The 27,535-nt window shown below is 39.3% G+C and overlaps 3 protein-coding genes across 7 annotated transcripts in view; 2 read left to right on the top strand and 1 right to left on the bottom strand.

Moving 5' to 3' along the window:
* The window catches only part of LOC116333991 (CAP-Gly domain-containing linker protein 4), a 48,686-nt gene extending 29,510 nt beyond the window's left edge, over positions 1-19,176 (bottom strand). Inside the window, exons 1-7 of one of the 5 annotated variants that reach the window (XM_039603230.1) lie at positions 18,932-18,968; positions 15,391-15,453; positions 14,745-14,891; positions 13,614-13,753; positions 13,034-13,127; positions 12,626-12,787; positions 8,998-9,116 (exon numbers count right to left, since the gene is read on the bottom strand). In XM_039603230.1, coding sequence (XP_039459164.1) covers positions 8,998-9,116; positions 12,626-12,787; positions 13,034-13,127; positions 13,614-13,753; positions 14,745-14,891; positions 15,391-15,430 — 702 coding nt within the window. In that variant the 5' untranslated portion in view covers positions 15,431-15,453; positions 18,932-18,968. Of the gene's footprint in view, positions 1-8,997; positions 9,117-12,625; positions 12,788-13,033; positions 13,128-13,613; positions 13,754-14,744; positions 14,892-15,390; positions 15,484-18,931; positions 18,969-18,996 lie in introns of those variants that run through there. The other 4 variants (XM_039603231.1, XM_039603232.1, XM_039603229.1 and 1 more) reach the window with 4 other exon arrangements.
* A 2,297-nt stretch (positions 19,177-21,473) lies between these two features.
* c19h2orf50 (chromosome 19 C2orf50 homolog) lies at positions 21,474-23,084 on the top strand. The gene is made up of 3 exons (XM_031746129.2): positions 21,474-21,834; positions 22,368-22,404; positions 22,796-23,084. Exons 1-3 carry the CDS (start codon positions 21,686-21,688, stop codon positions 22,973-22,975), a joined length of 366 nt encoding a protein of 121 aa, XP_031601989.1. The 5' UTR covers positions 21,474-21,685; the 3' UTR covers positions 22,976-23,084.
* A 1,195-nt stretch (positions 23,085-24,279) lies between these two features.
* On the top strand, positions 24,280-26,455 carry LOC120434822 (tripartite motif-containing protein 16-like). Its single transcript, XM_039603235.1, has one exon. The coding sequence runs from the start codon at positions 24,324-24,326 to the stop codon at positions 26,007-26,009; it is 1,686 nt and encodes a 561-aa protein (XP_039459169.1). The 5' UTR covers positions 24,280-24,323; the 3' UTR covers positions 26,010-26,455.
* The last annotated feature ends 1,080 nt before the right edge of the window (positions 26,456-27,535 follow it).

The following is a 27,535-nucleotide window of genomic DNA, read 5'->3' as shown; positions in this document are numbered from 1 at the left end:
TTTTAACTGAACCAACAAGCAAAATCAGAGCAGCAACTGCCTACGACAAAACCTACAAACGCAGCAATAGCAACATCAGTCACTAAACATGGCAACCCCACTACAACCAAATCAATCACTCAAACTACCACAACACTGCTCACCAAGCATGGAAACAACACTGTCAGGTGAAGCTTTTACCTGAACCGGCAGGTAGGGAAGACAGAAATAAGAAAGTAGAGGTTAAAGCAGAAACGGACCATCAGTTAATATCACTCAGGAAAAAAACAGAGCCAGTTTCTTTAACGCACGAGTGTGAAAGCTTCCATCCCAAATGAAAAGTGTAAACTTACTAATGCGTTATGAATCCATTAAGTGCAAACAGTGTGACCCAGACAGTCTCATTAATGCTGGGAGATGTGTGCAATAAACCGATCCCACTTACCAGAACACTGATATGATATTAGAAACTGCCCAACTGCAAGCACAAGACTGGACTTCATGTTGGTAGGAGCACTGAAGCGCTGAACCTTCTGACAAAACACAGAATTCATGCACTCCACTTGAGCAGAAAATAATTGGCTGAACTTGAACTGGTGCTTTTTTATTTCAACAATATCAGTTGGGCCAAGAGTACCTGAGAATGAGGATGTATTGCATGCTGAAGTACTGCTCAGTAAAGAAAGAATTTAGCCAGTAGTTTTTATAGCAGTGAATGAGAACCAACAGCGCTCGACCTACAAACTGAGGCTTATATCTGGAACTCTAATCCCTGCGGGTTAGATGTTTACATTTGGAGGAGGAAAGAGGAGGCTTGTGTGTTGAAAAGTAAAAAACTGAAATAAAGCAGTTTTATCTAGAAAAAAAAAAATACCACTAGCTGAGAACAACAGTGAGACAGCTTGCCAGCTCTCGCAATATTGATCAATACTAATTAAATCAAATGCAGCATAAGCATCACTGATGACAGACTGCTTTCAAAAGACAAACTAGATTTTTTTTTTTTTATGTCCATCTCCAAAATGGTCACGATCATTTCTGTATGCTGCACCTAATCGCATCTTATTCATGTTGTCAGGGCAAGAGACGCACAACATGAGCATTTAGTCACGTAAAGAAACTACAGTCAGGGAGAGCTTAGAGAGACTAAGCAAGCTTAAGTGTCAGCGGAGGTAGGAAGATACGGCTGTGGAGGCGTGACAGACGAGAGGAGCTCATCCAGCACTACGGCGCAGGATTAATTGGGGCACACTTGCATTTGCCAGCCCCTCCAGCAACAATACAAGTGGTCTTTGATAAATATCAAAACCCAGCTTGCCTTTCATTGCTGAGGCCTGTCGCTCTCATGTTGTAACACTGAGCTAAAGTACCAAACAATCAATCTGTCTTCATGTGCCTAGAGTGAAGGCAGCATGCCACAGGACTAGCTCCAGGAAAGAAATACTTAGCTCTGTGGCGATATCTATATTTAAAGGAGTGCATTTAAAGCATGCAATCTCTTTTTTTTTTTTTTAAACAGTTGGGCAACCCTAATCATCTCCCCATGTATACTTTAGATTGATGGGGTAATAAACAGAACAATAATCACCTCTAGACAAGTCCAGTGTATTTCACTTAAGTACCATAATGTAATACCATGCCAAGCTCCCACGGTGAACCATTTTTTAAGCACTGTCACACACTCACCCACTGACATGTGACAAATGCCTTTCACAACTACACAACAGCCATACTTCATTTGTTACGGTTAAATTATGAGAGCTTTGAAAGATGCTTTTAATGCTTATGCACAACAGGCAGAATACCTGAAACATATTTGAAACTCTTGCAAATGATTTGTAAATCGTTGCATTTAAGTGACTTTTTTCTTTGCTGCAATCCTGGGATAGAAAAATGAAGCCAACATGAAAGTGCTAATAACTGCAATTCCACCGCTGTTGCGGTGCAGGAATCAGCATAGCCTTCTCCACATCTTTTCCACACTTTGACCCTGTGATTCAGCTGCCATATGTTCAGGTTCCAGTGCGGATGTTGCCGACACCAGCGCACACAGGCCTGACCTCCCGGCAGCCCCATGAGGCCGCAGTGTGACCGAGTGAGGAAACTAATCCTTGTGGTGTCGTCTTCTTGGGACGTAAACATCGTAGCCCGTCTCTAACATCCCCATGTTATGGAACTGTTGAATAGGCTGTACAACAGTACGAGATTTATGCCAAGAAGCATCTTTACAACAAAGAAATAATCGACTAAACACAAATTTCTTTAATTTTTGTGCAAAGTTTATCCTGGAACCAACACAAAACAAGATTTATTTACTGAGAAAGTAAAATAAAGCTAACCTAGTAAACACCTTCTGTTATTGTTAACAGCTGAACTTCCCATGAGCTGTTTGCTGAAATTCAGAATGTGCAGGGAAACATGTCAATCCACCCAATATCCTCCACATACCAAACAGATCTGCAACAGCAGCTCACATTTAATCCGAAACTGAAATAGAAATAAGTGAGCAGTTCACCACAGTAACTTTTTTTACTAATGCAAGGAATGATGAGTCGCCACAGCTCTCAATCCATAAGGTATGTAGCAAGGGAAGCACGAAAGGCCAGCAACATTTTTATTTTTTCCATCCTTTTTAAAAAAAACTTTCCATTGCTCCAATACTCAGTTTGTTGTGATTAATCTCTGCAGTGCCAGTGAAGAGAAATATCAAATTAAACCACTTCCATGCCTGACCTTTACTCAGAAAGAAACTGAATTTCTTGGCTCTGATATCACGAACACACTGCCAGCCAACACCATCATTTTTCAAATGCGAATTTCACAATTTGTCAAACACATGAAAAGTCAATGCAGGAAAAAAAAGAATAGTACTGAAGGATGTGGCTGATTGTGATGAATTAGACATTATTACAACTATAAGACTGTTTTTCATTTTAAAGGGAGTAATAAATTAATGTTGCCTTCTTTGTGTGTTTGTTCCAGGTTGTGCTTTAATTTTGAGTAATGATAAGATGACGACATTACAGCAAATGCGCCACCTTATAGAAGATCAAAGTTGCACAAATCAAAAATGGGGGAAAAAAAAAATACATGACTAATACACTGATGTTTATATTTAAATTCCTCCATTTCAAATTATATTTATTTTTCCATTACATTTTCAATTTCCTTATTTTAAGATAAGTCAGAGGTCTCTGTATACCTGTTGTGAGCTTGGTCTGCATTGCCAGCAAAAAGCTGGATCCCCTCCCAGTGGGTGTTGGACTCCACCAGGGCTGCCCTTTGTCACTGATCCTGTTCATAATTTTTTAGGACAGATTTCTAGATGCAGCTGAGGAGGGAAGGGTATCAGATTTGGTGGTCTCGAGATCTCATTTCTGCTTTCTGTGGATGGTGTGTTCTTGTTGGCTTCATCGAGCAATAACCTCACACTCTCGCTGAGGTGGTTTAAAGCAGAGTGTGAAGTGGCGGGGATGAGAATTGGCAGCTCGCAATCTGAGGCCATGTTTCTCAGTCACACAAGGTGGAATGCCCATTCCAGGACGGGAACATGCTGCTACCCTAGTTTGGAGTAGGATGCTTCCTGGACGGCTCCTAGGTGAAGTGTTCCAGGCATCTCTCACCAGAAGGACGCCCTGGGAAAGACCCAGGAGATGCTGGAGAGATTACATCTCTCAGTTGGGTAGGGAATCCCTAGGTGACCCCCACAAAGAGCTGGCGAGAGGTAGTTCTGGGCATCTCTGCTTAGATTGCTACCCTGTGACCAGGACCACACTGCTAGTAAACTGAGCTGTTCTAGCTAAAGAACTAATAATAAAAAAATTTTTTTAAAAATAAATGAAAAACAATCTATTAATAGAATCAATTTAGCTAATTTCAATCCTCCGTACTAAAATGACTGTCATCGTCTGGGTAACAGCAAACACACGGGTCCTTCCAAATAATGATAAAGATTACAAGAAGAAAAAAATATTGCAATATCGGAGCTTATAAAAGCCGATGCAGCATATCTCTAGAGCCAACTGCCAGCAGCAGTGATAAACCTTAAATAATAAAGCAGACAGAAAATAATCTTCCCTCTGTGGCGTTTTAACTTTTGCTTGGCAAGATAACGACTAAACAGAAACCAAGAAAACCTCTGAATAAAAAGGGGTTTCAAAAAGCCAGCCTGGTAATTTCTAACCACATAGTCCATATATCTTGCAAGCATTGCATTCACTCAGTAAGATACAGAGCCCCTGCTCTCATATTTGAGAAAGGAAATTACTGGATTATGGTGTGCAGTGCTTTGGTGACCTCCAGTGGGAAAATTAGTGCTTACAAAGACCAGGCACTAGACCTGTTTACAAACAGCTTCTATACTTCTGAAGCCAAAATGTGCAATATTAAAGATAACCACACTGCAAGTTTCAATACAGATATAACATTTTCAATAAAACCCATAAGCTATGACAGCCCATATATTCATGCCGAAAACATTATCTAGTGGGACCCTGCTGTGTATATACTTTAGCTCAAGATAACAGCTGATCAGGGCTGTTCAGCAAAGCCCTCAATCAAGATTTAAATGAAACTGAGATGCAACCGAGAGGCACAAAAGCAAACAGAGCAAGCACAAGACATCGAAGTAGTCAATCTATTCAAAAATGTCTGTGAAATCTGTAGTCTAAGCAGCTGCCTTCTCAGGTGTTAGCTGACAGCTGAGTCAGAAGATGTCAGTGTGCACAAACAAAAAACCCCCACTGAATATCTAAAATTGGAAAAAAAAACCTGATAGATTACCTGGACTTTTATACCAAAAAGATTACGATCTGTCCTTTTTTTCTTTCTTTTTTCCTTTTAAACTGAGCAGGCAGATTTCCTCTGCAAAGGTCTCCATCAAATCACAGTAATTCGGTCTAGCAGTAAACAAAAAGAGCAAAGATTGAATCGCATCAGGAAGGTTTGTAAAGGTGAAAGTGGGAAAATTGTGGGAGTCAATTTTCTATTTCAACGGCAGTTATGAATGCTGACATCTGAGAAAATGCAGGGGGCAAAAACAGTGTCATCACCGCCTACAATCTAATGAAATCCAATACAAGAGCTACGAAACAACAATCAGTTTGTTGAGATTACATTAGAGAAGAGCAGGGTCACTCGCATGCTGTTTTTAGAGCTACAGTTCACAGTGGTGGTGGTGCACTGGGCTGGCTTTAAGTCAATGTGGTGCGCTAAAATGATTAGTGGGTTAAGAAAAAAATGAAAACGGATGAATAAACTGCTTGTTTATTTCAATTTAACAACTAAATGAAACTAATGTGCTAATGTCGTCCATCCATCCATCCATCCATCCATCCATCCATCCATCTTCATCCGCTTTATCCGAGTTAATGTCGTCCAGTTACATTAAATTAAATCTCATCTAAATTCTATATCTCTTGTTCAAGTCTCAAAACAAAGGTTCATTTCTATATATGAAATATGACTTCCATTCTCTATCATTAGCATCATTAACAGCTGTTTCTGATTTGATCCATTTCCTTATAGAATTTTTCATACCTGATGTGAAAAATATTAAACGTGTTCATATTTTTTTTTAAACTTACCACGCACCAGGGTCCAGAAAGGTTTTTGAACATTAAGATACTGTTTCCTTTTGTGAATCTGATGTACAGTGGCTTGCAAAAGTATTCGGCCCCTTGAACTTTTCCACATTTTGTCACATTACAGCCACAAACATGAATCAATTTTATTGGAATTCCACGTGAAAGACCAACACAAAGTGGTGTACACGTGAGAAGTGGAACGAAAATCATACATGATTCCAAACATTTTTTACAAATAAATAACTGAAAAGTGGGGTGTGCGTAATTATTCAGCCCCCTGAGTCAATACTTTGTAGAACCACCTTTTGCTGCAATTACAGCTGCCAGTCTTTTAGGGTATGTCTCTACCAGCTTTGCACATCTACAGACTGAAATTCTTGCCAATTCTTCTTTGCAAAACAGCTCCAGCTCAGTCAGATTAGATGGACAGCATTTGTGAACAGCAGTTTTCAGATCTTGCCACAAATTCTACAAAGTATTGACTCAGGGGGCTGAATACTTTTGCAAGCCACTGTATATTGTAAATGGTAAATGGATTTTTTTTTGAATACCCTGGTGGAAGTTAAGATAAAGGCACTAACACGTAATGTGTGCAAATAAAAAGCATCCAGGTTGTGAATTTTTACAATCACAAGGTTCATAACAAAACTCAGAGCTTATTTTGTGCAAGCGAGTTTGTGTCTGTTTGAATAAGGATTTGTCTGCACAAAGACGTGTGCATACAGCTCATGGGGAACCCAATAGCACAATCCATATGGATGACGCTATACATAAATTGAAACAGGGCAGTGGAATTCACCTCAAACACCAGAAGGGCAAAGGTCAAAAACCACAGAATGAAAAACCTGAAATAGCAGCTGGAGTGAAAACGTTTTTTAAAATACTCGTTTCACATCAGCTCTTTAGAAAATATAGCTTTGCTCCTCTCAGTGGCTCACAAGACCCAAGGCAAGCACAAGCAAGAGGAACCCTCAGACTGGTTGTTTGTGACGCTGCCCCCGGTGACAGTAAACAGTGATCTGTAGGCTGTGAATAAGACTTCTGCAGAACCATGTCGGAACCCCAAGTCACAAGGAGGTGGAGGGGTGGGCGTGCTGACCTCTGTGGCCATCTTCAATTTAGAGGTGGGGACAGACTAAAAAAAAGTTTAAGCGAAGTTGGGATTTTCTTGACAGTCCCGACTATGAGATATGAAGATGTAGAAGTCAGAATACTGATTGTACAGAAATTACATTTGTTCCTGCTAGGTAGCTGATGCTAGGTGGTTAAATCAAAGGGACTAAGGCACCTCCCTTACCAGTGAGGGGAAAAAAGGCTAATTAAATATGTTATGTCAAAATAACATGTCAAAAGAAATGAGAAAAAACCCCATTTCAAATTAAAAACATCTGGACCATGTATCCTCTCGCTCCTCCTCAGCTAAATCTACAGGAAGCGCTACCCGAAAAATGCATCCACAACCCACCATCTTCACCTGAATGTACATGAATAAACCTTTTCACTTGTCACAGCAGGAGAAGTGGTGCAAATAACCTAAAAATCAATAACATTACTGATGAGTCAGTTGCATTAAGTGCAGTTAAGGTATGTCATTGAGGCAACAGGCACAAAAGACTGCACTAAGTGAAATATGACCATCATACCCACTTATATGCTTTTTCAGCTATGACAAAGCCGTCTTACTGATCTTAAAACCATGCAATTACCTGACGCATCTGGTACTGACAGTCAAGCCGCATAGGACTCTTAAATATTGTTATCTTTGCAAGTGCTACAGCTTATTTAAACCATTCTGCACAACTGCTTTGCAAGTGTTATGTGGCATATTTTCACCTGCTCAAGTCTCAAGAGCTCAAATCTCCAGCAACACTTGAATCTCAAAGAACTTTGCTCGACTGACACATTATAGCCTGCGGCCTTCACTAAGGTCATCATAAAACATTGAAATTTTAAAGTATGGACAAGTATGGAGTAGGAAAAAAAAAGGAAAAAAAAATCATAAATATCCATGTATAGTTCAGTAAATTTGGCAGCTACAAGGATGGGCTCGGCATATTAATGGATATATCACAGACTTATTAATATTTGGGTCATTCTTCTGCCAGGAGCATTAAAGATAACACTCTAACATAACAGAAAAAAGAAACACTAAAAACAACCAATACAATAAGTAACCTACCCTCTGTGAACAAAACTTAAATACTAGACTATAAAATCAGTACTTAACAGACTGGCTGTTATACTTTTAGCTTAGATGCTACAATGTTTTTTTGTTTGTTTCGTTTTTTTAATGGCTGCTGTTTTTAGTCATGTGGCTCGTTAGCATTAATCTTTCCACAACAAATGATTCTGTCATCAGATAAAACACTTCTTAACCTTGAGCATGTAAACTGCGCCTCCATTACTTTTTGTGGAGGAGCTTCCTGAGCTCCACCCACAGTGGAAGTCCAGGAGCAGGATAGCCTGATTTTTGAAAACTGAAAAACTTGCATAGAGCAAATTGTTCTATGCAAATTGTTCTATTAATGATGTTGTTCCACCACATGGATTATAATGTAAACTAACTTGTTTTTTTTTTTTTAGGGGTAACTGTTTTACAAATGTAATCCAGTCACATGACTACAGCTGTAAATTAGAAGTGTGCAGAGCTCTTACAGGTCACTTCTCACTACAATCATCAGCACATCAGGTGGCGAATAATTTAATACATTTAAACCGCTGGGAACGCCCAAGTGGATGTTTTATCTGCTCCAAGGTTAAAGCAATATTTTAAAACTTCATATCATGCATAAAATTATGACCAGTATGTAACCCAGTACTAGTTGGGCTTATGGTCATGTTACATCAGTGCAATCACTGAACACATGGTTAATACCAAATTTGGTCGCTAATCCTATCGTGTTTCCATTTTTTCACCCTTATGTTGACCAATATCAGCATACTGGCAAAAAAAGAAAAAAAAGATGGCATTTACTAGTGTGTGTCACATCAGTTTGGCCCGAGCCAGAAGTTCACGGGACCACAATGAAGTGCTACAAGACTTCTTTGTTTTCTTGGAAAAAGAGGAAATAATTAAAACAATAGCAAAGAAAATCATCATCCATCAATCCATCAGTGCATCATTATTTATAACCAAAAAAAGAACAGTGTGGCTCATTTGCTGACTGTAGAAGCAACAAATATATAAATAAATATAGATCTTCTGAGAAGATCTTCATTTTTTAACATTTATATAATGTAACTGACTCATCAAGCATCGATTCTCATCTCTGTGACTTAAAATCGAAAAGGGAGATCAATACCGATATGCAATCCTAATTAAATGTAATAATTCTTCGGTCGGTTTGATGAAGGAATTCAATCTGTCAAATTCACAGGATGACTTGTGAGTCTGCTGCTGTGTGCGTATACGCAGAACAACTATGGCACTTACTCTGAAAGCAGGATTGGCTCCCAGTTCCAAGAGACACTTGACAGCTGATGTGCACAGGTTGGATGCGGCGATGTGCAGAGCTGTGCCAAAATCAAAGTCACTGCAGGTGGCATCAACATCTACAACATAAAAAGACCATTGGGAGGTTAGGAATACACAGTTACATGGCTTGTATGGGTGTGTTAAGAATTAATTGACACTTTATTATTAACTTGCATCATTTTCTACCTGGTGTCTCAAATGCAAACACTGGGTTTAAACATTGTCTTTTACACTTAGTTGCTTAAACAAACTGAAAACCTTCCCCATACACACAAACCGTGCCTTTGTTGAAGTCATTTCCTAATTAACCTGCTCTTGTAAAACCAGTTCTATTGCCCTCACCATTTGTATTTGAGCAGACTGCTGAGAGCAGAACTGCTGCATGGTTTGTCTGAATAAATTAAGCACCACTGTCACAGCAGAGATGTTGAGCTTTCCGAAGGCAGAAATCTCAAAGTATGTATAATGAATGCACCAGAACTCCAGAAACTTTAATAAGTTAACATGAAACAAGTTTGGACAATAAAGGGGAATTTAGAATGTGGTTTACTGAGTGGTCAGACTTGCTGTATCAAACTAAGAACTCCAGATAACTCAGGAAATCCACATCTGGAAACAGAGCCCACATCCATGATTCTGAAGCGTTTGGCAGCTGCTCTCAGGACTCATGATTATTTTACATGATTGCTTACAGTCTTTGGGAAAAAACAGAAGTTGTTACATTTACTTTATTTACAATTCAACTGAAAATAAACGTAAAAACATTCAAACTGAATTAAAACTGCCACCACATGGCAGTGGGATTTTTTACCGAAAGAAGAAAGTAAAAGAAATTGTCAATTATTTTGATTTATTAATAGGTGGAAACCAAATATGGAACTAAATGTGGAACTAAAATTGATTTGATTAACTGCACAGCACTATCAACACTTAGTTTATTCTCACAGTACACAACATTCTGAACTGCCGTAAAATAAATATTCAAAGAGAATGTGCAAATCCAGGTCCCAGCTACATCGAGATCCAATATCAAAAGAGTAAGGTATGCAGAAAGAAATCTTTCTGGACTAACAAACAGATAAAGTACTTTAAGCGTGGGAAAAAAAGCAGACAGCAACAGTCAGACATACTGCACCATTAACAGGAAGAATGAGGAAACTGTGCTTGCTGCACACAAAGACCATATGATCCTTGTGTCTCATTGATAAGCCAAATAATCGAATGTCAGTTTTTGCTCAAAGTATTTGTGGAATATTTTTACATTGTGCAACGTGCCACAGCAGAATATAGATTATTTTTGCTAGTGAATTAACAAATTATAGCTGCTTGTTAACACTTTCAACCAGATTCAACTGCTGCTAACTTCTTGTTAACGCAGATGTCTACTGCACATCAGTGCAGTTAGGGTTAGACAAAACTGAGCATTAGAGTAGAAAAGAAAGGCGACTTAAGTAACACTGAACGTGGTGTGGTTGTTAGTGCCAGACACACTCGTGTGAATAGAGCATAATAGAGCTTATCTGCTGGAATTTTCCCACACAACCATCTCTAAAGTTTACAAAAAATGGCTGGAAAGAGTGCAATGAGAGGTGAGAGGAGAATGGCAAGACTGTTATGAGGTGAAAGCAAGATCACAGTAACTCAAGAGCATTTCTGAACACACAATACGTCCAGCATTGAAGCAGATGGGCCACAGCAGCAGAAGACCACACTGGGGTGCCACTCCTATTAAGTAAAAACGGGAAACTGAGGCTAGGGTAAGTTCAGCCACCTGGGAGGGGCTCAGAGTAGATCCGCTGCTCTTCCACATCAAAAGGAGAACGCCTTGGTGTTCCCCCAGACGATGCTGGCTGTCTGGCTGGATTTCCCATGGGTCCTGGATCTCAAATGTGGTTCTATACCATATTTAGGATGTGGTGGAACAGTGTAATAAGGATGTGCAGCTGATAAACCTGGAGTCAACTTATGATGCCATCATGTCAACATGGAGCAAAATTTCCTGGGTCCAACCCATTTCTAAGAAGTTGTATCTAATGAAGTGGCCTGTGAATGTATATAGATGCTAATATCAACCTCTGAAGTCTACTGCTTTTACGGTGTTACGTACATGTTATTAGTGTTTTAGACGTCATTTGCAGAGTGTTGCTCTCCTGTAGGAGTGGTTTTCAGAATACTACACAATGTGCACATTTGTTATACTATAAGTAATCATTGAGATAATATTGACAGTAATAGAGCACTTTGTCATGTTTAAATGTCTATAGCGCATGGCTTATCAAGGAATTGAGTCTCTTGTCAACTCCCTGTATTTGCAGTCATAATCAGTGACTGATGGGCAAAAAACGAAATCTTAGCTCTGATCTATTTACAAAAAAGGCCCAAAATATCGGCCATCATCCCAAGAGGCTAAGTCATCAGACAACAGCCCGTAGGTTTCCAGACTGGACCGAACATCATTTCGTTTGGCAAAGGGAAAGCTGGGTTGACTGCAAACTTGGAACATAACACCCAAAATGTAGAACAGAGATATGAAATCAAATCAAATGACACATTTTCCAAAAAAAAGGGGAAAAAAAAGAAAACAACAAACACTGGTAAGCATGAAATAAAACGTGCAAAGCTGGTTTTAACATTTAGTGATTAGTTTGTATTTGTGTGTAATGATGAGAAAACCACACTTCTGTCTGACTGTGTCATTTACTGAGGCAAGCTTTTCATCGAGCACCTTCTTCAAGACACTTCTCTCGTTATCATTTGATCCAACGCAATCAACAAGGTTTTATCTGCTGAGTAACGATTTTCATAAATTGGACATAACAGCCGTATGAAAAGAGCGACGATCAATCAGCATACAGTATCCTCGTGCTGCCAGTGTACAAGCAGACAATGAGCCGCCAGTATAAAAAGCTAATGACAGGGCTCCTGTACAGTTTCCATTTCAAAAGAACTTCGATTCTTTTACAGAAATAAAATTTTGAAACAAATTTTGAAAATTTTTGAACCAATTTAACATCTAACAACACTTCATGTAACCATTTCAAATTCAAATCCCTACTTTTTCAAAGGATGGAGGCTCTTTATTTTGATACCTGGAACAGCAGGATGGTAGCATTTATTTTTCCCAGCTTGATTTGTATTTATGTAGTTACAAACTGCTAAACAATAAGCTTAACATAAAAAGAAATTACACAGAATTCAGGGCAATTTCATATTTAACAGAAACAAAGGAAAAAATAAATTACAAAAAAAAAATAATCCTACCCAATAAAAGACAGGTAAGAGTCTCAACGAGGTATTAGTGTTTTAAAAAGCCAAGATTAAAAAAAAGATTTTAAGAGATTTAAAAGAGGTTGCAGTTACACTGCCTTGCATCTTCCAGCAGGTTTACTGTAAGAAATCAACACATTCAGTGCCTTCACTGTACGCACATCAATCTTGCCTACAAGAGTTGTCACCCCCATAGGGCCATTCTGAGCCAAGAAAATCCCTGAGACAGGCTGTTTATTTGAGGAAATACAGTATCTGCCTGTCCTTACAGCTAGGGTGACCTTTCATCTCTCTGCTCCAGCTGCAGCTCTGCTCTCACCTCCAGGCTGGGATGCCTGCAGCACCACACGGATAAGCTGGGGCACATCGAAGTACGCAGCGTAGTGCAAAGCCCTCATGTTAGTCCACCGTGAACGAAGGTTTGGATCCGCGCCCAGGGCGAGGAGCTGCCGAGCAAAGCTCGCTGCCGTGTCTGCATCGCCTGAAGAACAGGTCACAAACACAGGTGTTAAGAGTTGAGAGGAGTTGTAGTAACAGACAGTAAGTCAGCTCTAAAGAGTGTATTTAAGAAGTGGTTGATGAACAGCTGCACTTACTGAGGTATACAGAATAATGTTCAGCAGTAGAGTGGTCACATAAATTAACACACACATACGTCACAGTAGATGTCTGTTTATTTCTACCCTGCAGCTGAGAGTGCTTATTCACCACCTCTGTCAATACTTACCAATGCCTGGGGCTCCGGCCTTGCAGCAGTAGTGCAGGAGGCTCATATCTGTCAGACCGTCTCGATCATTCACACCACAGCCTCTCTTTAGGATCTGTGCAAAGAAAAGATATGCAGTATGTGCCACTAAGGACTCGGTGTTGGTGTGCAGAAATCTTCCATAACAGGTTAAAATGAAATTAGGGGGAAATTGTGTGATGAATGACAAGTAATTCAAGGCTTTCATAACTCTACTCATCTTTAAATCTGGACAACAGGTGTTACGTAAACTGACATTGAAACAAGGTATTTATTTCTCAAGGGTGATAGTTACTCAGAGAAAATGATCGCCTTCTTTTACCCTTGAGTGCTTCTCTGCACAGTTTACTGCAATGCAGCTACTTTGTGTAACACGGGCAGAAGGGATTTGGTGTGTATCTGAACAGAGTCCATAACAATGAAAAAAAATAAATCAGAACTTATATTAATCTGAAGTCCTCTGAAGTTTCAGTTGATTATATTATGACAAAAATAAAAGCATTACAGCTACAGAAGGGACCGCTGTGAAATTCCGCAGCAGCTGGACATTTTTTTATGTCACCTCATTGCCGATGAGGTCAATGTTCTTCTGAACCTGGGGCACCCACTGCCTGAGGACAGCAAACAGCTCTGGTATGGTGGTGCTGGGATCCAACAGAACCTCCCTGCATTGCGGATCACTGGGGTCAAAGAAGGAGAACTCTGGAAGCAATGAAGAGGAACGAAAGTGACACATGTTAAGTATAATGAGGAGTGGGACCGGAAATATTTCTCTCCCGTGTACAGACATGAAGAGAGCATGTGTGAAACTCTGCAGCACAGACGTTTATTGCAGACGTTTCTGCAACTGACTGTTCAATCGATTCAGCAAATTACTAATCTTGGGAAATGCCCTTGCTGCCCTTGCAGAGGCAAATGAAAACAGATGTGACAGTAGATGGCATGCCGTGAACCAAATGAGGCATTAGATGACCCGGCTGGGGCTGAAGGTAAATGGCTTTCACTGTGAAAGGCCAAAAGTTAACACTAACTGTAGTTGGCTAAGTCCGTAAGTATTTGGGCATGAAATTTTTCATAATTTTATCTCTGTACGCAACTACAGCAAATCTGAAATGAAATACTTTGATTAAAGATTCAACTTTAAGAGGGTCTTGGGGAAAAAGGCATTAAACATAAAAATTAGACTGTAAAATACATCACTCAACTTAGAAGTAATTGAACAGTCAAGTGTTACTTGACTTCTGTTCACCTCAAAAACCTAGCACCAAATCAACACAGTAATTTCTTAAAGAAATCAAACTTTCTTAAAATGCAGAGTCAGTACCAACTTTTAAAAAAAATTGTGACCACATCCAAGTATTTAAGGACATTAAAGCAAATCAGCATCAAACCTGCTGAAATGGCTTTACGATGAATTAGGTAATTCAAGATATAGACGATAACAGTCACAACGTTCTTGTTTAAAAATAAATCACTACAAAAGAACAATGTCAAAGTGTAACTAACATATCCAGCTACATTATTAGAACCCAGAGACTCTCTATCACCATCATCGCTCTGTGTCAATTTAAGCCATCAACCTTTCTTCAGTCTCATATCTTGTGGCATTTCACAGCCTGTCGATGCTGCAAAGAGAAAGCGTTAACTAGCCTGAAATGTCACATAGCTGCACAGAGAGAGCGTGAATACTCACCACAGTCACTGGGCATGGGTGCAGAGGCCACCTGGTGGATCACTGGCCGCTGATGAGAAGAGAGTCTAGCGCGGCAGCCCAGGACCGTGTCGCCTTCAACAGGCTCTGAAACATCCTCCTTTGTCATCTCCCCCTCAGGGCCTGCGGCTGGAACAATATTAGAAAGCCTATTCTGAGAACACAAGTAGGTCTAATCTCTCAATAAAAGCACACAGGCTAGCTACAGCGATGTTTTCATTTGATCTGGCAGTGCAATACAGGGAAATGTAACTTGTATGCACAGAACTAACATAATATAAAAAACATGGTATTTTAATCTGTGGTGTCGCCTGAAGAATATAGGGGGAAGGCGCATTCAAGCTATCACCCCAACAAGACAGGGCTTTTCAAAGAATGTCAGCATTTGACTCATAGCACCTTTGAGAGATTCCTTTGCCAGCAGATTAGAAAACAAAGAAAGGTTTTTGGTGAACACACCAAACTACGAGCCTAATCTCAAAAAAGTGACACTGTAATGCGGACACAGGAAGCTTTCACAAAGGAACCTTGGAGGCTGAACTAGAAGCATACACACACACCCACACACAGGTGTAAGCCTGGGAAAGCAACATTGAGCCTAAAATCTTCCCAACCAACCCTCACTCACTGTCATCTTCTCCTTTATCCTCTTTCTTGTTGATCTCCATGCGAGCCTCCCAGTCGTGCTAAGCTAAAATCAAAAGACACAGACTGGGTCCAGTAGAACATCTAACCAAAATCCTTCCCAAAATAACTCCAAAGCTCATTGACTGCCCCCCTCCTCAATCTCCAATAACACCCCCACTCTCTCTGATTATACCCTGTTGATCCCCTGACTCCCAGGTCCAGCAGCTATTTACAGCCTGTACACTTTCAAGCCAAGGAGCTTGTATATCTGACTCTCCCGGCTGGAATGTCACTCTCACTTTCCAGTCCTGTGAACCTCTGACCTCACTGACATAGAGTAGCCAAGCGTAACCCCTAGTGGAGGGAATGTGGCCTGTAGGCTGATAGCGCAAACAAACAGGAGGGAAGTGGTGGCTTTGATTAGAAGGCCTGTCGTTCACCACAAAGCCCAGTATCCATTTCCCCCTGACAGCAAACATCAGCCCTACTGAAGCAACCATAGGACAGACACAGAATACCTATCAGCCCCAGAGAGAGGGTAGCTGACTCTACACCCTGACCTCCATCCATTTGGTGTAAAGGAGAAAAAAAAAACCTCACTGTCACAATCGGGTTGTATTATCAAATAAAAGCAATTTCTTAAAAAAGTATTTGAGCAAATTTGCAAGGTATTTGTAGAAATATTTCAAGAAAAAAACTCATATTTCATAAGAAAAGGGGCTTAATAATATTAACCATTCTATTCTCTTTAAGTGCTTAACCGAACCACGATATTTGATAAGTGGACCCGCATTTGCTCCAGAAGAGCCCTGAAACTGAAGCACCCTTTTTTTGATTAGCTTGTGGCACTTCACTTCACAGTCTGATTTTCCAACAGCATGCTGAGGTGAAGGTCTGACAAAAGACTAATTATTTTTCAGGGAGTTTGAAAACTTTAGTCTCAACTTTCCGAGTCACAAAGATGCTTTCTTTTAACCTGGATGAATTACACATAACTGAAACAATGTACTAACAAGCAAATTCAGATAACTCATATCAAGACAGGAGTCATCAATGTTCTCTGTTATCCCAGGCTTCTGCTTCAGCCTCTGAGAGTGCTCAAACATTTATAAAAAAGGGCGTTTGATGTGTCATTTCACCCATCTTCTGCACAAAGTTGACAGATCAAGTGCAACCTACTTCAGTCAAAAAGTATCAGAGGAACAGAAGTCAGTAAAAAAAAATATATATATAACATCTAACATCTAAAAATTCTCTAACATGCACTTTAGCGCAGTCAGATCTAAGTAAAATTAATTTTACTGATTGAATTTTGTAGTATTTTATTCACAGCAGTGTGAAGCAGACTTGGCAGTGCCAGAAGACTCAACAGGTTTCATGTATAACACGTTTTTCTTCAGAACAGAATTAGTATTCCTATTAAGTTGAAAACTAAAACAATCAATGAAATTGTGGCACTCACAGACCATTTTAAAAAGAAATAAATGTGTTTTATACATACAACCTGTTGATTTGCATTTTTACATTACCATTAAAGGAAGCTGTGACGTTAGAGCAACACAAACTGTGTGCTTCAAATAGTCAGCAGGTGATGCAGAAAATTAATAAGTGTGTCTATGGAGCAGTGTCACAGTCATTTAACGTTTAAGAAAACTTGAGAAATAATAAATAAATAAATAAATAAAAGCCTGTAGTGAGTGCTAACATTCGTGTATTAACTCAAAAGAATAAATTATTTTCTGCAGAATTACTCGCTTGCCATATTTGCAAAAACAATGTTGCTTTTTATCATTTTCTTTTTTTGATGATCATTTCTTTAGTCTTTTTTTATTACATAGAATTGCTCGGACTCAAGTGGGTAGCACTTAAATGGCCCATTTTGTGCAAAAGAAGAGTGAAATGGCAAATTAATTACTCTATTTTTGTGAGCATTCACTGAGACTGAGTCAGAAAGTCTGGGTTACAGAAAAAACTGAAATTCTCTTTGACCAAGAGTTTAGGATTTGCCAAGCTAATGCAAAGAAAGCAATGACCTTTCTTAACAGCACACCTCTCAGGAGAGTGAATGTGCATGTTTGAAGAGAAAGAGAGTATCTGCCATCAACATGTAACTGTTGATAATTTCTTCTCTATTTCTGTAATTTCATTGTTGCAAACAGAACATTTGTATATAGATGTATGCTTTAGCAGTGACTGTAATTTCCATAGTTCATGCTAATAAAGAGTGAGATGAAAAACTACTACCAACCTCTCTGAGGTCACTGACTGGCTGTGTAGAGATTAGGTCTTTGCAGTATGACTTGAGACAATGGCCTACTTCTAGAATAAGCCTCTTCTTGTTTGCCTGACCTACATGATGTCACCATTCCCACAGCTACTGAAGAGACAGCACTCGCATATTTTTGATGGCTGTGGCCATTTAAGCACCCATTGGCAAGCTACCCATTCTGGCTGACTGTAATGTATGTTGATCTTTTTAAGTTCCATGCTATATCTAGAAAACTATTTGAATTACATCATTAAGCTCATAATGACTATAACGTCAGGAACATGGAGCTTCAAAAAACACCCTGAATTTTCTTGAAAATTGATAGCATTTCGTGCACTAGCATATTTGAAGGCCATAAGTAGAAAGAATAATTTTACAGCTAGGATGTTGAAATTGAAATAAAAATTATATGTATGTGTATTTTTTATTGAGATATTCCACACACAAAAAATGGCATCAATAAATTTAATTGGATTTTTCTATAAAGATTAAATGTTTAGTGGTAACAACATATCCAAAACGTTTGTTCACAGGCAGCATCCTTGACCTCCATCCATCCTATGCGCCTCATGCACCAGGCCAAATCATGAACTATTACCCCCTGCATTTGCTTGCTGATGTGACGTGGGGTGCGTGGATTAGCTTGATTATGCAAGATAGAGGTTCCTGTTACTCTAATCGGAAGCAGGTATGCACTCAAACAACAATAAAGCCATTAAAAGTTAAAGTATTCCTGTCTAAAATATAAGTCCTAAATGACCACACTCGGTCGCTTGAGCTTTAATCAGCTTGAGAAAAGTTATGCAACTTATTATCTAACATCCAATTATTGAAGAGATGGCTTATTTGTGGTTGTTTATACCAGTTTGTGTGACTTAAGTGTGGCTGATTCATTTATATCCCCCAAATCGTTAGCCAACTTCACAGTCGAAGAGGTCATCCCCCTAGCAGTAGACACTCCCTCCTCATCTCATACTTTTGTAGCCCTTCAGCAGAGGTAAATATAGCATGTCATCTTTTCAAACGTCCACACGTGGATTTAATTAATTTCCAAATAACTTTGTCAGCTAAAAGTGTTTTTAATCGGGCTACAAGCTGACAGTAACAGTTAGCTTGCTAGCATATGTTCAAAAACCGGCTCGGGCTTAGCGACAGATGAAGCACACCTTATATAACTAACACTGCAGACATTGCTCAGTCCCTATAAGCAGCTAGCAGTCCCTGCTTTCACCGTGCAGACGTGAAAGTTACTCAGAGCCCTCCTCTCATTCACCTTAGCTCCCTGACGTTAATGTTCCCCAACACGAACACTGGGCCAAAAACATCTGAGCTACTTACAATGCACTTAGCGAGCAGAGAGAGACACAAGCATCATGTTAGGCTGCTAAATATAGGGCTTAATATTAGCGTTACCTTCACCTCCCTGCTTGTTTTGATCCGCCCATGGGGAAAATGTCAGGTAGCGGATTTAATTTCCGTCCATTCTAATTGGATGTTGCACAGCTGAAATACTTCCTGTTTCAACATCTAGGCTTCAGAATAAAGGCGGTTAATGTACACTTCCGGTTTTTAAAATAAAAGTATTACAACGACCCATAAAAATAAAATAAGAAATAAATACAACTAAATAAATTTTGAATTGTTTTTGAAAATTAAAAAAACCGAAAGACAATAAAAGAAACTAACCTGCAATATCTTGACAGCATATGCTTCATGTAAACATATAAACATGCCATTAAAGACACATGTTCATTTTATGTATTTATTATTCATTTATTTATTGAATGAATAAATGTTAAATTTATTCTTTTCTGGTTTGAGCAACAATCCACTAATAAAGTTAGGGTTTTTTTTCTGCCATCCAGTTACATAATATAAAGTGGCAAACCTACAAAAAGGCATTATTTTAGCTGGCCTGAAAGTTCCTTCAATTCTGGGATTGTTTGCCACATACTAATGAAAATAATCAACAGCTGAATACCAGAACCTGCTGAAGGAAAATACCTCGAAATACTTAAATTGCACTGTACTATTTTAGTTACAGAAATTTTGAATTTTGTTTTTCTGTTTTTGTTGGGCAAGAAACTGTAGGCGAGTCGACAAAAGAGAAAAGACTGTATATTACTTTATGATTACTTTATGTAATTAAAATAGCACTGTTTAAACCCAGTGCTTTAGTTTCTTATGGAAGCACTTTCATGACTGTTAAGTCCATTTCATGTTTTCATTACAGAATTCATAATTGCTCAACTAAAATAAATGCTCTGTTCCGCTGTATAGGAAAAGGATACCCATTTTGTTGATGCACTGCTTTATTCTGAAGCACCCAACCTCCGAATACAACAAACCTCTTACTTTTAAAAAGAAAAAGTAAGCTGCCACAAAGATGGATGGTGCAAGAGGTCACTTTTGAGTCTAATGCCTCTCTTATCATTGGCGGTCACAGTGTGGGAAGTTGTGTCTGAACATCTTTCTTTTCAGGAGAAGGTAATTTCTCAGGGTGACACTTTTCCTCCAATGTCCATTCAGACTGACAAGCCACTTTTAGTGAAGATTCAGAGATGGGTGCTGGTGTTTATTGAACCTGAAGAGCACTCTGCATGTGTTGCTGCCTCTGTCATGAAATAAAGGAGAAGAGGACAAAATTGCAGACTGCTGAGACGGACTTGGAATAAACAAAAAGCAAGCCTTTAGTGTGGCTGTTGTAGATCCAGAGCATAAAATAGGAAAGGGCAAAAACAAAAGAGACCACTGCAGGGGAAACACGCCAGGAGAAACCAAGGCTGGAACACAGTATGACGAGCAACCTGAGGCTTCAAATACACACAGGTTTCAATCAGGGAGAGTGGAAACGTAAAGGAAACAAGACACAGCTGAACTCACTTGGAAGTAACACTAAAAAGATACTTAAACTACAGGTTGATGAGATGAGAACACAAGAACACAATGGTTTTTAATTTGTGTTTATTTTTTTCTGTGTTTATGGTCATACCAACTCTTTAAAGTATAGAATTATGGGAAAAACCGACTATAAGCACAATATGAATGTATAGTGAGGCAACATTACTGCAGATTTTTAAACAGGCTAGTCTTGATTTGATTTACTTTAGAGTACTGGTTCTCAATGGGAAGCAGGGAAGAGTGCTGCAGAAAAATATTAAGCTTTACCTCCTTCAAATGATAAGCACATGGAGGACAGGAATCAGCTCTCCCTAAACAGCTCCCACAAAGCTACGGGAAACCAGAAAGAAAAATGTTGGGGAAAACATCCAGCAGATTGACTGACTGACTAATAGCGAGCGAGTGACCAAATCATAGGTCTGACCTTACTTGGGAAACCACAAAGTATCATGTGAATCAGGTGAAAGGTTGTAGGTTGGTCTACATCAATAACAATACATTTCTATAAGGTAAGTTTATTTATAGAGCTTATCAAGAACAAAATTCACACCGTGTTTTTACAAATAAGATAAGGTACCAAAAGTGTCCACAAATCTTTAGTCCAATGAAAGCCAGTTACACAACAGTCTCAAAAGCAAATTCTCCTTTTGTCCTCAACCTGGACCGAGGTACCACCAGGAAGAACTGATCCCTGCAGCCTATCTCAGCTACCATGGCGGTGGGGTACACCCTGGGCAGATCGCCAGTATGGCTCAGCGCTAACACGCACTCATATCCACATCTATGGGCAACCTAACCAGTGAGGTGTCATTGGAAATAAGAGGAGCTATTTCAGAGCGCACATGACTTGTAGGAGATTTTTTTTTAATGTTTTTGTCACTGTAGGTTAGCTTGTTTTTTTGTTTGTTTGTTTTTTGGTGAGGGGTGTTAATGATATAATTTTATTTCGTTCACACATATTCTGCTGGTATTGAAGACCGTTTCCATGGAAATGAAAACACAATCGCCTAAATCCTGGCAGTTCTTCCACAAGCTCTGCTCACTGGTGCTTTAACTCTCATTACCTTATGGCCTGTGTGCAGTTTTATGGGACAAAACAGTATTTTTATTTAATGTAGCTACCACGATGGGCTTGAATCCCAATAGGCCTGCGTCCTCTGCTGGGGCTAGATCAACAACTGAGCGACTGGCCGACACGGCGCGGGTTCATCCCGATAAACAGGACCAGTTGTGGAAAGAGAGGGTACGGAAAGAGAGGAAATCAGCAATGGAATGGTGAGCATGGTTTAAAAAGTAGGCTAAATTAACAGGCGAGTTTGCCAGGATTTTTCTAACGTGGAGGCGCAGACAGGACCATGAAGAAGCAGGCGGGGATGGCACAGGAAATTAATTAGAATATTTGATAATAAATAGATAAAAGTGTGCGGAAAAACATTGAGGATGACTTTCATACAGAAAGCATGATATGAAAATCAGCACTGCACTGGAGTTTACTGTGTTAAATCATTTCTGTAAGTGTCGAAACAAGTATTTAGAGGCATTAAATAAGAAAAACTCGAAATGATACTTCAGAAATACAGTCACATGTATATTGTACCATTGGATCATATTTGTTTATTCATGCTTCATAGCTTTTATGTAATATTCCACAACACACAGAATCTTCAAAAAAGCAGCATAACAAGTAATTTTTTTTAAGTACAAATATTGAGTACTAAGTTACATTGTACTACCGGTTCAGTAACAAGTAGTGGCAGATCATGTTCATTTAAAAAGAATCAGTGAAACAAACTTAATCTGTTCCACAGGGAGGAAACCTGGCAGATCAAGGAAATTCATCATATGGTAAGAAAACTGCAGCTAACGCAACATTGTATAAAGAAACTGCAAATGTACTCCCTTTACGCTTTGAACAAAACCAGTTATAAGTGATGAATACAAGAATTAATAGGTCGTCAAATAAAAATGACCACTGATTGTGATTTATGAAAGATGAATGAAGTTGTTAGATTTAGCTTTGATAAAAGATTTTTGCTTTTTTTAATTTTAAAGATGTTTCTGCAACAAACTAGAAAGTGTATTGAACCCATTGTGAAATTTTGGAGGTAAACTAAAATGTGAAACATTTACAATGGTACATTAACTAGGTATGAAAGTCAGTAATGTTAGATTTTGCAGTATTATGAAAAAAGCAGCTTGAATCGTGACCTTCTGTTACTCCCCCATGTGTTTGTAGGGACCTTTTCCAAACAACCTTTCAGTTTTCTCTGATTGCATTCCCAACACTACCAACCAAGTGTATGGTAGCAGATTGAACACTCCACTGGGAGATGAACTGCTTAGACAGGAAAGGCTGACACTCTGGCCAGCAGGCCAACGCAAACGAAAGCCAGACCCAGAGCTGCTGCCTTTCTAGGCTACTCTGGACACTCGGAGTTGCAGAAACAAGCACAAAACAACTTCAAAGCAGTAATAAAACGACTTAAACAAACCAAAAAATGTAGCACATGTTTAAAAAGATTTTTTAAAGAATTCAAGAGCTGAGAGTTTTGTGCTTCTTTTTTTTGTTGGTATTTTTCCCCTAAATGTCTGTTTTATATTTTCATGTTTTCAGATGTCATACAACTTTAGCTCAGATTTTTCTATTGCCATGGCTGAAAGAAAATACCATTCTGGAAATTGTATTGTTATAAAGTCCTGATATTTTAATCAAATTCACTGATAAGGTTCACTTGTAATTTTCCTATAGATTCCAGGTTTTTCATGTAAGTGTAATGTAAGGAATCCTCCTGACACATAAAAACTATTCATGGAGTTCCACAGGGTTCTGTTCTGGTACCGATACGGTTCTCATTACCACTAGGCAAAAATTCATAAAGATGACGGGTATATCTCACGGATGTGCTGGGACACATCATCAGCTATTAAACCCAAATGTGTTTACACCCAGTATAAAGATGCAATAGGATCTAGAAGATAGGTAGATTAAACAAGAAGTTTTATTAACTGATAACTGGGGCATTATACAGAGTAGCAGGAGAGCACTGACAAAATCCGAAAAAATTGAAATTCAAGTAAACAGCCAACAAGAGGAAACTAGAGGAGACTCTGGAACATGAACAGAAAGGTGAAGTGAATAAAGATAATAATGAGGATGGGGAAAAGAATGGATGAGGGGAAACTGGTGAGCCATATGAGGAACTGACCTATAAAATAAAAGAGGAACAAATGCAGATGCAGGCACAGAAAAGGATCAAAAACCTGCAGAAACAAGAAAATAAATGTGATGAAAATGAATGTGTTTAAAACATAGTAAAGCAAATATTAATTGAGGTCATGTTTAATACATTTATTTTAGCCTTCATTTATTTCCATTGTTCAGTTTTGTACATTTATTAGACAATTGTGATTTGATTTCAGTTCTGATTTTGGTGATCATGATCTTCTATACTGTTTGAGTTAGTGCAGTCATTCAAATTCTCAGATCCAAAAACGAAACTGAAAATGACCAACTACTTAAATTTTGTCCAAAACAACAACAACAACAACAAATAGAGTGGGGTGATGAACAAATACTGCGTGCTTCAAACTGTCCTTTTTCTTGCTATTAATCAAATTCAAGCCCAGCTCTTCCTCCCTCCCTCTTCCTCCGGCTATAAAATACAACAAGCTCTAACCTGTTCCTAAGTTTCTGTTTAGATGTTGGACGTGTTTCATTTCTATAGAAGTGAAAACTCACACAGTGTCTGACACTGAGAGGAGATATGGCACAGAAAGGAGCTCAGCTGAACAGGGAAATCTCTTGTTCAATCTGTCTGGATCTTCTTAAGGACCCAGTGACCATTCCCTGTGGACACAATTACTGCATGAACTGTATTAAAACCCACTGGGATCAAGATGAGAGGAGAATGCACAGCTGCCCACAGTGTAGGCAGACTTTCACACCAAGACCTGCCCTGGTGAAAAACACCATAATGGCACATTTAGTGGAGGAGATAAAGAAGACTGCTGCTCCTGCTGATCACTGCTATGCTAGACCTGAAGATGTACCCTGTGATGTCTGCACCGGGAGAAAACTGAAAGCCTTCAAGTCCTGTTTATTCTGTGTGGCATCGTACTGTGAGAAACACCTTCAGCATCATTATAATGCAGCTCCATTGAAGAAACACAAGCTTGTGGAGCCCTGTAAGAAGCTCCAGGAAAACATCTGTTCTAGTCACAATGAGCTGATGAAGATTTTCTGTCGTACTGATCAGCAGCGTATCTGCAGTCACTGCAAACTGGATGGCCATAAATACCACGAAACAGTCCCAGTTGAAGCAGAAAGGACCAAGAAGCAGAAGGAGCTGGAAATGAGTCGACAGAAACTCCAGCAGAGACTTTGTGACCGAGAGAAAGACGTGACGATTCTTCAACAGGAGGTGGAGTCCATCAATCAGTCGGCTGATAAAGCAGTGGAAGAAAATGAAAAGATCTTTGCTGAGCTCATCTGTCTCATGCAGAATAGAAGCTCAGATCTGAAGCAGCGGATCAGATCCCAGCAGGAAACTGAAGTGGGTCGAGTCAAAGAGCTTCAAGAGAAGCTGGAGCAGGAGATCGCTGAGCTGAGAAGAAATGACGCCGAGCTGGAGCAGCTGTCATGCACAGAGGATCACAACCAGTTTCTACACAGCTACTCCTCACTGTCAGCACTTAATGAGTCTACAGACTCATCCAGCATCGAGATCCGTCCTCTGAGGTACTTTGAGGATTTGACAGCAGCTGTGAAAAAGGTCAGTGATAAACTGCAGGACGTTCTGAAAGAGAAATGGACAAACATCTCACTGACAATCACTGAGGTGGATGTTTTGCTGTCACAACCAGTGCCAAAGACCAGAGGTGGATTCTTAAGATATTCACGTGAAATCAGAATGGATCTGAACACAGCTAACACATCAGTGTTATTATGTGAGGGGGGTAGAAAAGCCACAGCTGTGAAAGAACAGCAGTCATATTCTAGTCATCCAGACAGATTCAGTGGATGGTGTCAAGTCCTGAGTAGAGAGAGTCTGACTGGACGTTGTTACTGGGAGGTGGAATGGAGCGGGAAACAGGTTTATATAGCAGTCGCATACAAGAGTACCAGCAGATCAGGGCTCTCAAATGAATGTGGATTAGGATTCAATAGGACATCGTGGGCATTATGTTGTGACCAAAATGGTTTTAAATTTATGCACAACAATTCTCACAAGGCTGTCTCAGGTCCTCAGTTTGGGAGAGTAGGAGTGTACCTGGATCACAGTGCCGGTATTCTGTGTTTTTTTAGCGTCTCTGAAACCATGACTCTTCTCCACAGAGTCCAGACCACGTTCACTCAGCCGCTCCATGCTGGATTTCGGCTTTCAGATTATGGAGACACTGCTGAGTTCAGGAAACTCAAAATAGAGAGAGGTCATGTAAGGGACAGTTAGTTAAAATGCATGTTCGCAGAATGCCCATGCTGACTTTCTATTGAGTAGAGAATTAATTTTGAAGTCCGTTTTCTGTCTGTAAGTTCATGTATGGGTACATTTCAGAACTATTTTACTGCTATGTTTGTGCTGCATTTATCTATGCTGAGTTATAATAGTGTAATCATAGTGTCTTGATTACTGATATTTTTAAGAAATATGTTAAGGCATACTTTTTTAATGGTCTTTGCTACAACTTTTTTATCCTGACGTAATCTTTTGTCCTTTTGGGTGAGTTTTGTTTTTTAGGTTCTGTTTTAATAGATCAGAAGTTGTTCAAATCAATGTACAGACAAACAGCTGATACTGTGAATCAGTTGGTGAGATTTTTCTTGACTAAACAAGCGAGATGTCCACACTTTACTCAGTCATTATGTTAATAAACTGAAGCCTTACAGAGTTATTAAAGCTGAACAAATAAACAAATGTCTCCTGTCTTAAATCCAGGTTCCTGCACAAACCTGATGGCTAAAAAGCAAAATTAACATGAAAGCATAACTGAGAGTCTTACACCTGAAAATGCAGGCTTTGTGTTTTGAACAGAAGATTTCTCTCCTTTTCCTCTGGAAGAATCTTAACATTGTGGCAAGCTCAGACAAGTAGGAGACAGAAACTTCTGTTTTGACTTGCTATTTCTGCCTTAGCCGTTATACTAAGCTACAGGGAGCACAGTCTTTTATTAGGAACACCCCTTCATACACACAGCAGTGAGAGGTGGTAAATGGGCACAGCCGTCTAACTCACTGTGCTCCACCAGCCACACCAAACACAGAACACACAGCAGGGCTAATGTTACACACTAACACAAAAATGGCAAATCAACACCTGATAACTGTAATTGCCGTTATAACCCTACAACTTAGAACACGTTAACATCAGGTATACAGTCCCATAAGACCTTACTATTAATAATAATAGTAATAACAACTTTATTTATAAAGCACTTTCAAACAAAGTGCTGTACAGCTATTTGAAACTAAAAAGATAAATAAATAAAAGCGATACAAGTAAAAAACACAATACAAGTTAAAAACAGTAAGAATTTAAAAACTAGAAGGCATAGAATTAAGACATGTAGGATAGGGTGAACAAATGTGTCTTTTTCTTTAGAAAAGCAAAGTATAAAAATATTAAAAACAAAACAAAAACTGCAGCGCAGGCCCAGACTCATGAGAGGAAATGACTTTCCGTGCTCTGAAAATACAGATTTCAAATACTCCGGGCGAAGCTGTGTGCCGTCCAATCAGCTTTCAGTGGATGTACGCGGAAGTGAGAAAAGATGCCGTCTGACGGGAACCTGCCAAGCTGACGGCTAAGAAGAGGAGGTGAAACCGGTGCACTTTCAAAATAAAAGACGGTCTCTATCATTCTATGAATAGATTTGTCTTAGACGTTTGTTTTTTACTTTTTACACACACTCATAATTGTTTATTTTCTTTTAAGTTTCAGACTATAGCCTAAACGTTCTAACGCTTTCCACATAGTCA

The sequence above is a fragment of the Oreochromis aureus genome, linkage group 19 (genome assembly GCF_013358895.1).
Source record: "Oreochromis aureus strain Israel breed Guangdong linkage group 19, ZZ_aureus, whole genome shotgun sequence".
In the NCBI taxonomy this organism is placed as follows: domain Eukaryota; kingdom Metazoa; phylum Chordata; class Actinopteri; order Cichliformes; family Cichlidae; genus Oreochromis; species Oreochromis aureus.
Note: the sequence above shows the minus strand (reverse complement) of the source record. Positions and strands in the feature narration are given on the sequence as shown.

What these genes read in the sequence shown, in the direction of transcription:
- c19h2orf50 (XM_031746129.2), top strand. Translation starts at nt 21,686, where the DNA reads ATGGGCTTGAATCCCAATAGGCCTGCGTCCTCTGCTGGGGCTAGATCA. An exon ending in AGGAAATCAGCAATGGAATG is followed by an intron (nt 21,835 to 22,367) that starts GTGAGCATGGTT and finishes TCTGTTCCACAG; the next exon opens with GGAGGAAACCTGGCAGATCA. An exon ending in TCAAGGAAATTCATCATATG is followed by an intron (nt 22,405 to 22,795) that starts GTAAGAAAACTG and finishes ATGTGTTTGTAG; the next exon opens with GGACCTTTTCCAAACAACCT.
- LOC120434822 (XM_039603235.1), top strand. Translation starts at nt 24,324, where the DNA reads ATGGCACAGAAAGGAGCTCAGCTGAACAGGGAAATCTCTTGTTCAATC.